We start from the raw sequence: 11,109 nt of genomic DNA on the forward strand, positions 1-11,109 counted from the left end.
CAGGGTCTCCCTGTAGCCCCAGCTGGCCTGGAACTCACTATGTAGACTAGGCTGGCCTTGAACTTACAAAGAGCCGCCTGCCTCTGCCTCCTCAGTGCTGGGATTAAAGGAGTGCGCGCCACCACAAGGCTCAATAAGTGTAATTTTAAAAAGAGATACTAACTCATTCAGTCTTCACAATACCATGAAGATTTATTTTTATTATTTTTTATATTTATTAAAGATTTATTTTTATTATTCCTTTTTAACAATTTGTTTTATTATTTGTGCATGAGTGTGTGTGTTTGTGTGCATGTGTGTGTGTGTGTACATGCATGCACACCTGCAGAGACCAGAAGAGGGTGCCAGATCCCCCAGAGCTGGAGTTATAGGCACTTAGGAGTCACCCAGTGTGGGTACTGGGAACCAAACACTGGTCCTCTGAAAGAGCAGAAACCACTCTTTTTTTTTTTAATTGAGCTTTTAAAATTTCATACAATATTTCCCACTCACATCCAGACTCCCTCCCCCATCCATGCCTCCCCCTACCTTCACCGAACCCTATGCACTCTGCCATACATGCTGAGTCCTACTCATTCAAGTGTTTGTGCTCAAATGTCCTTCAGTGTACATGTATCCACTGGAATCTAGTCAGCCCATCCAGTGGTCGTATGTAAATCATACTCTGCCTCACCCAGCAGCAACTAGTCTCAAATAGTTCTTGATCTAGTGCTGACCCACCACTTATTTCTGACCTCCCCTTTGGGCCCTTGTTTAATTGAGCTGACTTGGGTCTGGAGTTCAACACCACAGCTGCCACAGGCACACGTGAGCAAGCCTCCAGTGGCCTAGAAGCCTCCACCTCCCCATGTTCACAAACCAGCCCTGGCTCTTACAATCTTTCACCTCCTCTTCCACAATGGTCCCTGAGCTGTGGGTGGGTGACGTTCCATATAGGAGTCCCATCCTACACTCTACAGGCTCTTATTCTCCAAAACTTGGCCAGTTATGGCCTTCTGTGTGCATTGCATTCTGGTATACATGGAAGCCTCACTGGTGAGAGTTGAGGTAGCCTTCTCTCTACCCCTTATTCTGTTATGTTCCATGAGCCTTAGTTGTAGAGATTCGACTGCAGATGTGTCACCTAGTACTGGGCATCTCCCAGGTGTATGTTCTCTGTGCCTGACCAGATGTGGGATTCTGCAGTAGCCTCCACCTGTTGCAAAAAGAAGCTTCTTTGATGAGTGGTGTATGGTACATTTGTCGCTCTAAGGGGGTCTCCTCTATTTCACTCTGTGTTCCCTTCCAAGCAGCTACAGAGTCCTGCCTGATTTGGAGGCTGGAAATTTTCCAGCAAGCACTCTTAACCACATTTCTCCAGTTCCATATTTTTATATATTTTTAAAAATTTTATTTATTATTTTTATTTTATGTGTATGGGTGTATTGCCTGCATGTAGGTAAGTGCACCCATGTTGTGCAATGCCTGAGGAGGTCAGAAGCGGGTTTTGGATCCCCTGGGACTGGAGTTATGGACAGTTGTTAGCTGCCATGTGGGTGCTGGGATTCGAACCCAGGTCTTCTGCAAGAACAACCAGTGTTCTTAACCTCTGAGCCATCTCTCCAGCTCCTATTATTTTTAATTATGTGTCTGTATGTGTATATGCACAAGGGTACAGGTACCTGCAGAGGCCAGAGGAGTCAGATCTCCCTGGAGCCACCTGGCATGGGTGCTGGGGACAGAACTTCAGTCCTCTGCAAGGGCAACATGTGCTCTTAACCACTGAGCCATCTCTCCAGCCTTGCATTTCCACTTTGTAGATGAAAAAACGGAAGCACAGAACAGTTAAGTAGCTTGCTGATGGCCACATAGCTAGCAATCTTTAGGGGTGGGCCAGAAACCCAGTGTAGATTCACAGCCTGCCCTGTGATACTATCCGGCTATACTGCCTTGAATACCACTCTCTGAAAGTACTTCCCCTTCACTTGCCCAAGCCCTTCCAGAAAGGGCCAGGAATAGGCAATAGCTGAACCTAGCAGGGGTAGAAGCCAGGGGCAAGAAATATTTGCTTACCCTAATGTGAGATTCCCCAAGGGCTCTTAATTTGGGTCACCCCTAATTATTTTCTGCCCCACCCTGGATATTTTATCTATTGAAAACCTGCCTCAGGGAAACTGAGGCCAGCCTTGTTCATTGGGGAAGAGAGGGGACCCTAGTGTCTCCTTCTGTACAACAGATGTATCGCTGCCTCAAAGATATAGTGATGAGGGAGGGGTCTGGATCAGGCAACAGGAGAGGGTTGGCTATAACTTGGTACTCTGTCCTGGAGAACTAAGGGTGTTTGTGTCTGCTTCTCTTGCCTTTTGCTGTGGTGTGAAAAATCCTACAGAGGTCAAGGACCTCAGCCTCCCTCTATCTCCGTTAGCCTCCAGCAGCCGCCCGGCTAAACTGGATGCCGTGGCTGCGGGCGCTGCTGCACTGGAAACGTGTATTTTGGTGCCTTTGTTGTCTGGGCTGTGGAGGATCAGGCTGGATGAGTGTCTGGGGGAGGCTTAGGTGGCCCCAGTCCCAGTCCCCAGCCCTATACCACCAGCTGGACAGGGGCTCAGCCTGGAGACTTCTCACCCTTGTTTCTTTATACATTTCTTGTAAGTATGCCTCCCCTAGTATTAAAGGAATGTTTGTTATTTATACAGAACACAAGTAACCAAAGAAGAGAAAAGCAAATTTTCCAAACCCAGAATCTCAGCAACCCAGAGACCAGTGGAGACTGAATCACACCCATGCATGCATGTACAGACATGTGGATCCTCATGTGTGTGTGTACCTGGACACATATGATATGACTCACAGGTACTCCTGCCTGTGTGCATGTTAGTAGATTGGCACACATACAATAAGCAAGCTTAGCCATAGCCAAACAAGTGTACATGGGTGTGTATGTACATGCCTGTGCATGCCCACAGAACACACATGTGTGCCAGCTGCTGTTGTAACTCCAAAAATGCTGACTCATTTATTCTTACAACATGGTGATGAGGTAGGAATGAGGCAGGTGCCGTCATTTCTCTCACTTGTACAAAGGAAAATAAAATGGTTTAGCTCTACCGGGTATAGTGGCACATACCTTTAATCCCAACACGGGAGGCAGAGACAGGCGGATCTCTGTGAGTTCAAGGCCAGCCTGGTCTACATAGTGAGTTCTAGGCCGGCTACCTGGGGCTATAGGGACCAAAAAAAAAAAAAAAAAAATTCAGTTCAAGGATGCCCTGGAGCAAGGAAATAAAGGGGTTTGAACCCCTCACTGAATGACAACAACACATGGTGCTATGAGTGACATTCCTCTAGGGTTCACCCATGCAGCTGTGTTTGGTTTGGATATAGAACTGAACATCCTTTGCGTCTACCAATGGCCTTGCTAGCAGACTTGGATTTGAATTCAGGCTCCATTGACTCTGGCCTTCCTTCACCTCCCTGGGGTTCAGTGTCTTCCTCTATGGAATGATTCCTGGAGGCTGTGGCACCTGCCTCTGAATCTAGCTGAGCTTATATGCATAAACCTCTTAGCTCAGGGCCTGGCACACAGTAGGTGCTCACTCATACCTAGGTTGTGCCAGATCTGCCCACACTGAGACCATAGGACTTTCTAAGAAGTCGGAATCCTTTCCCCTGCCTTAATCTACAGGGGTCTGGCAGAGGCCTCCACCGGGTCTGGGACCTCCCTGGAGGCCTGAGTGTGTCTTCCAGGGATTCCTGCCCCTTTGCCATATCCCTGCCCTCCGGGAAGCTCAGTCATAGCCCTCCATACTCCAGATGGCAAAAGAACCAGGAGGACAGGATTGGAGAGAAAAGCCCAGAAAAGCGACAGGCGGAGCCTCTCTGTCCAAATGTGCTGACTGAACGAGGAGGGAGGGTGGCTGGTCTGGACGTCAGAGACCACCAGCTCCCAGGGGACTGTTAAAGTTGCTGCACTGCCCAGGTAGCTGCAGAGGTGCCCTGCCTTCTCAGCCACCTCCTGCAGCCTCCTGGGACTGCCAGTTCTGGATACGCACCCCCAGAGACCTGCTTGCTGCCCGGTCTCCCCTGCCTTTGTTTTTCTCTTCTTTGCCTCTTCCTCCTTCTCTGTTCCCCCTTCTCCCTTTTGCCTCCATCTTTCCCATGTTCATTCTTTTATCCCTGTCATTCTTTTCTTTTGCTCTGTGTCTCTTTTTTTCTGGTGGCTCTCTCTCTCTCTCTCTCTCTCTCTCTCTCTCTCTCTCTCTCTCCGATGTTTAAATTTTATTTCATATGTATATTTGTGAACCTGAGTGTATGTGCACCACATACCTGTAAGTGACTGCAGAGGCCACCTGATGTGGGTGCTGGGAACCAAGCCCTGGTCCTCTGCAAGAGCAGTGTGTGCTCTTTTTTTAAAAAATATTTGATTTATTATTTTTATTCTATGTGTATGTGTGTATTGCCTGCATATAGGTAAGTGCACCTGTGTCGTGCAATGCCCGCGGAGGACAGAAGAGGCTGTTGGATCCCCTGGAATTGGAGTTACGGACAGTTGTTAGCTGCTGTGTGGGTGCTGGGATTCGAACCCGGGTCTTCTGCAAGAACAACCAGTGCTCTTAACCCCTTAGCCATCTCTCCAGCCCAAAGAGCAGTGTGTGCTCTTAAGAGCTGAGCCATCTCTCCTGCCCCTTTCTGGTCTCTTGTCTTTTTCTCTGTCCTCCGATGCCCTTTTCTTGCCTCTGTCATCTTCTGCCAACTGTTCTTCCCATGTATCCCCCTCTATCCTGAGGTTGCAGTCAGGGAAAAGGCTTGACTTACCTCTGTGGGTATTGACTGAGCCCAGTCTTGTGGGACCGGTAAAGAAGGTGTTTGGCTAGAGGAGATCACTGTTTCCTGGGCAGATGGGACACGACCTTGGCTTTGAAGTGGTGGCACCTTCCCACCTCAGGGCCCAGTCTGGATTAGCCACTGTCTGGTCATTTCTTCATCATCCAACCTACTAAGTCTGCTGGGGAGGGAGGAAGGACCGCTGGGCATCTGAGCCACTGGAGTAAGAAGGTTTCTGCCAAGTCCCTGGGGAGCATCTTCTGGACTGGCAGTGCCCAAGGAAAACTTTCAGGGTTTGGCATTCTCAGGCCCACCCCTTCCAGGCAGAGGCTCTGACTGCACCAGGCAGATACATGACCCCAGACAGCTATGCCCCTTCTGCCCAGCATCACGGGTCTGGCAGGCCTGCTTCTTTGGACAGGCCACACAGTGGAGGCCTTAAAGATGCCCAACACCACCCAGGTCCTGACCTACCCCAAAGACATAGCTGTGCAGCCACTGACTGGCCTAAGGGTACCCCGGTACCACTGGAAGCGCCACATCTCTGCCCGGGACATAAGTGCTTTACTGGATTATCACAACCGCATCCGGTCCAGTGTGCGCCCACCTGCTGCCAACATGGAGTACATGGTGAGTCCTGAGCCCACCCAGCTCCCCTTCCTGCAAACACTGAACAGCTCAAGGTCACCAGCAGTGGCTGACTTTAAAGAGCTGGACCAGCTGTCAGTGACTGTGTGGAATCTGAGCAAGTGGTGGGTGTGCCCATTTTAAAAGATGAAGAGACCAAGATCATTGCACAGAACCTCAATGTATGGGGGGGGGGGTACAGAAACACTATCTATAGAGCACCTTTGTGCCCTTCCGGGATGTCGCATAACACCCTTCCCTCAAGGCAGTATTTTGTCTCTGCTCTGCAAATAAAGAAATTAAGAGTCAGAGAACAGGTTTGCCCAAGGTTCCCAGGCCTGGATTACAAACCAAGTCTGCCTGCTTGCTGGGGTTTGAGTTTTCACCAACACAATGCACTGCCCAAGAATTTTGGCTCTACACTGGGGACCAGCAGGGGGTAGGAGACCAGCGGGGAGCTTTCTCACTGCCGAATGCTTGACACACCTAGGACATTCATTCCCAGCCTCTTTGAAGGCAGGTTTTGGCTGTGGAACCTGCAGGCCCCTGGAAATCTCAGACTGAGAAAGCCAACAAAAAGGCAGGTTGGGATGTCTTCAAAGAGTTGGTTCTAGTGTCTCAGATCTCAGTCTTCTAGAAGATAGAACCCTCAGCCTGGAGAGGGGAAACTTGCTCTTTATCACAGTTCCTCCCTGAGGACCATTGTCCCCAAAGCCTGGAGAGATAGGCTGCCAGCCCACAGAGACCTCTTCAGTACACCCCTGCCTACTCAGCAGCTGGAAATGCTTCCGGGTTTGCTCAGGTACTAGCTCTGGTTTGGAGCCAGGGGCAGTGCTAAGCCTTCTGGGTACTATGGAGAACAAGACTCCTTCTTCAGGGGAGCTAATGTTGAGGTGGGCCACCAAGCTACAGATATGTAACGTCACACCAGGAGGTAATTGTGGAGGGGCCAGGACAGGAGTTGGATGGCTGGGGGAAGCTGGTGTGTGTGTGTGTGTGTGTGTGTGTGGCATGTGTTTGCTCATTCATTCATTTATTAACACAGGGATTGGCACATAGAAGGCCCTCCAGTTTCCAAACAAATGACACATTTATTGAGTACCAATGGCGTAGGTGGCACTAATCCCAGCAGGCATTTAATTATTGCATGTGGTATGGAACCCAGAAAGCTGGCTGTCTCTTCAGGGACTCAGGGGAAGGTCATCAGATTTGTTAACTGCATTCCCTCTCTGTTTACCCCTTTCCTGTACTTCCCATAAAAGAGCAGGAATCAACTATGGGGGGATTTTTGAACTGTTGGCACCTCCATTTCTTCTTTACCAGCTGACTTTTGCTCACAGAACAGGGTGGGACTAAGCACTCCTCACTCCTGAAGCCCTTTTTTCCAAGTTCCAGGAGTCTGGGTTTCATTCCACATCCCCACATGCCCTGGAATTGTCATGAGTCATGCTTGTCTGACAGTTCATTTCCTTGCTAGACTGAGTCTTCGGTGCCAAGGAATATTGTTCAATATTTGCTGAATGAACAAATACTATGTCAGAGAATTCCAGGGAGTCAGAGGAACTAGGTTTTTTAATTAGGTGGGTTGGGTTGGGTTGGGTTTTGAGGCAAGGTCTTGTCAGTGGCAGCAAATGCTAACTGTGTTGTCTTTGATTCTTGGTTATTGAGAAGCTTCAACCAGACTGTAGGGTGAGGGGCTCCCACATCCCCATAATCTCCCTGTCTTTCTATTCTGCCTCAGTCTCGTACAGTACAGGCTGTCCTTAAACTCATGACCCACACTCACCCCCTCACCCCCACTATAGCTTTTGCAGTGCTGGGATTACAGGTAGGAGTGTGCCCTTATGTGGGAACTTTTTTTTTAATTATTTTTATTCTATTTTATGTGTATGAGTATATTGCCTTCATGTATGTAAGTGCACCCATGTCGTGCAATGCCCGAGGAGGTCAGAAGAGGGCATCAGATCCCCTGGAGTTGGAGTTATGAACGACTGTTAAGTCACCATCTGGGTTCTGGGAAACGAACCCAGGTCCTCTACAAGAGCCAGTGCTTTTAACTGATGAGCCATTGCTGCAGCCCCAGGAACTAGTATTTTCTTTTAATGTATATTGCATATATATATATATGTAAACGTACCACATGCATAAATGCACCACATGCATACAATGCCTGCATAGACAGCAGAGGACATTGGATCCCTGGAACTGGGAAACTAGTAGTGGGTTTTTTTTTTTTTGGTCTTTTTGAGACAGGGTCTCCCTGTAGCCCCAGCTGTCCTGGAACTCGCTATGTAGACCAGGCTGGCCTTGAACTCACAGGGATCTGCCTGCCTCTGCCTCCTGAGTGCTGGAATTAAAGGCGTGTGCCACCACGCCCGGCAAAACTAGTAATTTTTAAACAATTTTTTTATTATCTTTATGTGTATGAGTGTAGTGCCTATATGTATGTAAGTGCACCTGTGTCATACAATGCCTACAGAGGTCAGAAGAGGACACTGGATTCCCCTGGAACTGGAGATAGGATGGTTGTTATCCACCATGTGGGTGCTGGGAATCGAACCTGGGTCCTCTGCAAGTGCAACCAGTGCTCTTAACTGCTGAGCCATCTCTCCAGTCAGTTTTCCAGTGACATTCTTTTTGCCCCTAGCTATAAAATGTAGAGAATTCCTACACTGGAAACTTAAACAACTATGAAGAAAGATAAGAAAGGGATTTGATAGGCATTGATATGGAATAATCACTGAAGTGGCCTGTATTGTCAAGCAAAAAGAGTTGGGTGCGAAACAGAATGCCTGCTGCTGTTTGTTAAATGATAGAGAGTATTTCTGGAAGACTGTTGGGGGAGAGGTACAGGGTGGCTTTGGGGACAGTCTGGAAGAGATAATAGATGGTCCACTTTGCCTTCTTTTGAAATCTTTATCTACTTAATTTTTGCATGTTTTCATATTTTAAGAAAGTGTTGAGGCCAAATTTTAAATTTTACTTATTTTTATTTTAAGTGTATGAGGACTGTTTTGCCTGCATGTATATAAGTATACCACATATGTGCAATGCCTACAGAGGCTAGAAGAAGGCACCAATCTCCCTGGAAATGGAGTTACAGATGGTTGTTAGCAGTCATGTAGGCGATGGAAATCAAACCCGGGTCCTCCGCAAGAGCAGCCAGTGCTCTTAACTGCTGAACTATCTCTCCAGCCCCTTGAATTCAGTTTTTCTTTGGGGGGATGGGTCTTTTTTGAGACAGGGAATCCCTGTAGCTCCAGCTGGCCTGGAACTCACTATGTAGACCAGGTTGGCCTTAAACTCAGATATCCACCTGCCTCTGCCTCCCAAGTGCTGGGACTAAACCACCATGCCCGGCCCTTGAATCTAACTCTTAATGTGAAAATAAATCATTTTGAAAACACAATGAACTTAAAAATCAATGATTCCAATCCAGCTTGGGGTAAGTCACGCATAGGGAGTGTTGATAAGTCTTGAACAGAGGCCCTGGGACCCCACACAGAGCTGAGGGCTTTAAGTGTGAAGTCTAATGAAGAAGAAAGGATATGGGACTGGAGCCAGCGACCTGGGTGTGGACACTGGCTCAGCTGTGAACTTGCGCTTGACCTTGAAGTCAGAGGCTTGTCTGAGTCTGTGCTTTCTGATCTCTAAGTGAGTGAGTGGAGTTCCGGGGAGATGGGAGAGCGCAGAGCCTGGTAAACAGTACCTCTACTTACTGCTGTGGTCCTAGTGGTTATTTCCCCTGGTAAATAACCGTCTTTCTTTCATCAGGTTTGGGATGAGCAGCTGGCCAGGTCTGCTGAGGCCTGGGCCACCCAGTGCATTTGGGCCCATGGGCCCTCACAGCTGATGAAATATGTGGGTCAGAACCTATCTATCCATTCTGGCCGGTGAGTGAACCACTACCCCTTCCTTCAGACAGTCATTTAACAAACGTCTACAGCATTTACAGTAGACCAAGTGCTGCAGTACACAGTAATGGGTTCTGTGATGAGAAAGACAGACAAGCTCTGCATACGTGGGGGTCTGTTCTAGTTCGGAAACACAAGTAACAGCAGGGTGAACAAAGGGATTTGAAAACTCACAAGGGATGAGGGTACTGGGGAATGGGGCTTGGGCAGAGGCTGGGAGGTGAGTGCGTTACCCCAGGAATGGATATGAAACTGCCCTCCTAGCCTGACTTTTCCTCAGCATTGTGGCATATCAGAATGTGGGGACCTAAGTTCTGCTGTGTGCGACCTGGGGAAGTTACATTCACACTCTGAAACACTGAGGCAATGTCTCTGTTCCTATAATCAACCAGTAAACTTTCAAAGACATTTATGAAGACTGGGGAGATAGCTCAGTTGGTAAAGTACTTGCCTTGCAAGTATGAGGACCCAAGTTCAAGCCTCAGGACCCATATAAAAAGCTGAGCACAGTAGTACATGCCTACAATCTCAGGACTGGGAAATGAGGAGACAAGATCCTTAGGGCTCACTGTGTAGGGAGCCTAGCCTAATTTGAGAGTTCCAGGTCAATGAGAGAGCGTGCTTCAAAAAACAAGGTAGAGAACAAGGTGTGGTGAGTCTCAGCACTCAGAAGGCAGAGGCAGGCAGATCTCTGTGAGATTGAGGCCAGCCTGGTCCACATAGTGAGCTTCCTTCAGAAAACAAAGTTTTTAGGAGAAAGACCTTGAGACCTTATTGGGCCTCAAGATGGGAGGGAGAAAGTTAACCAAAATATGGTACAGTATATAGGGGAGGCAGACATGATGAGGGGCTTAAACGGGAGAGAGGCTTGCCTTTAAAACCTGGAGAGAAACTTTATTAGGAGTGAGAATAAAGTTCATGTGGTATGCATACCTTTAATCCTAGCACTATGGAGGCAGAGGCAGGTGGATCTCTGTGAGATCGAGGCCAGCCTGGTCCACATAGTGAGCTCCAGGCCAGTGGGGTTACAGAGAGACCTTGTCTCAAAGAGAGAAATTGGGGAGTGGAAAGCTGCCACTATGGCTAATCGTGGTTGTCACTTGATGCACCTAGGAAGAGGGAACCTCAACTGAGGAATTTCCTCCATCAGATTGCCCTGTGGACATGTCTGTGGGGCATTTTTTTTAAAAAATTACTAATTGATATAGGAGAGCCCAGTCCACTGCAGACATTACCAGGCAGGTGGTCCAGGATTATATACGGAAGGTAACTGTCCAGCAACAGAAAAGCAAAGTAGGAGAGGCTGGAGGAGCCTTTTCAGAGAAAACTCCCAAAGCACCCCCCATACCCCCCTCCCTAGCATCCTTGAACAAAGGAAACATCAGACTTTTACAAGTTGGTGGGGGGGCTAGAGGGAAGTTTCACATCTTGTATTTGGTTCACCATGACAAAGGTCATGGGAGAACTGTCAAATCACAGAATAGACTGCTTTTTCAAAAAATGTTTTATTACTTTTATTTTATGTATATGAGTGTATTGCCTGCATGTGTGTAATTGCACCCACGTCATGCAAGGTCCAAGGACAAGAAAGGGTGTTGGGTCTCCTAGAACTGCAGTTATGGATGGTTAACTGCCACGTGGGTGCTGGGAATCAAAACCAGGCCCTCTGCAAGAGTAGCCAATGCTCTTTAACCCTGAACCATCTCTTCAGCCCACAGGTTGCTTTTTAATTTCCTGGAGGGAGGGAGGGAGGGAGGGAGGGAGG

General features: G+C 48.1%; 1 protein-coding gene across 1 annotated transcript in view; it reads left to right on the forward strand.

The window, feature by feature from the left end:
- Positions 1–5,035: 5,035 nt before the first annotated feature.
- R3hdml (R3H domain containing like) overlaps positions 5,036–11,109 on the forward strand; it is a 14,250-nt gene continuing 8,176 nt past the window's right edge. Inside the window, exons 1-2 of the mRNA XM_008851005.2 lie at positions 5,036–5,433; positions 9,205–9,323. Of these exons, the coding sequence (XP_008849227.1) occupies positions 5,173–5,433; positions 9,205–9,323 (380 nt within the window). The 5' untranslated portion in view covers positions 5,036–5,172. The remainder of the gene's footprint in view (positions 5,434–9,204; positions 9,324–11,109) is intronic.

This window comes from Nannospalax galili, unplaced genomic scaffold, assembly GCF_000622305.1.
Source record: "Nannospalax galili isolate Female #2095 unplaced genomic scaffold, S.galili_v1.0 scaffold205, whole genome shotgun sequence".
In the NCBI taxonomy this organism is placed as follows: domain Eukaryota; kingdom Metazoa; phylum Chordata; class Mammalia; order Rodentia; family Spalacidae; genus Nannospalax; species Nannospalax galili.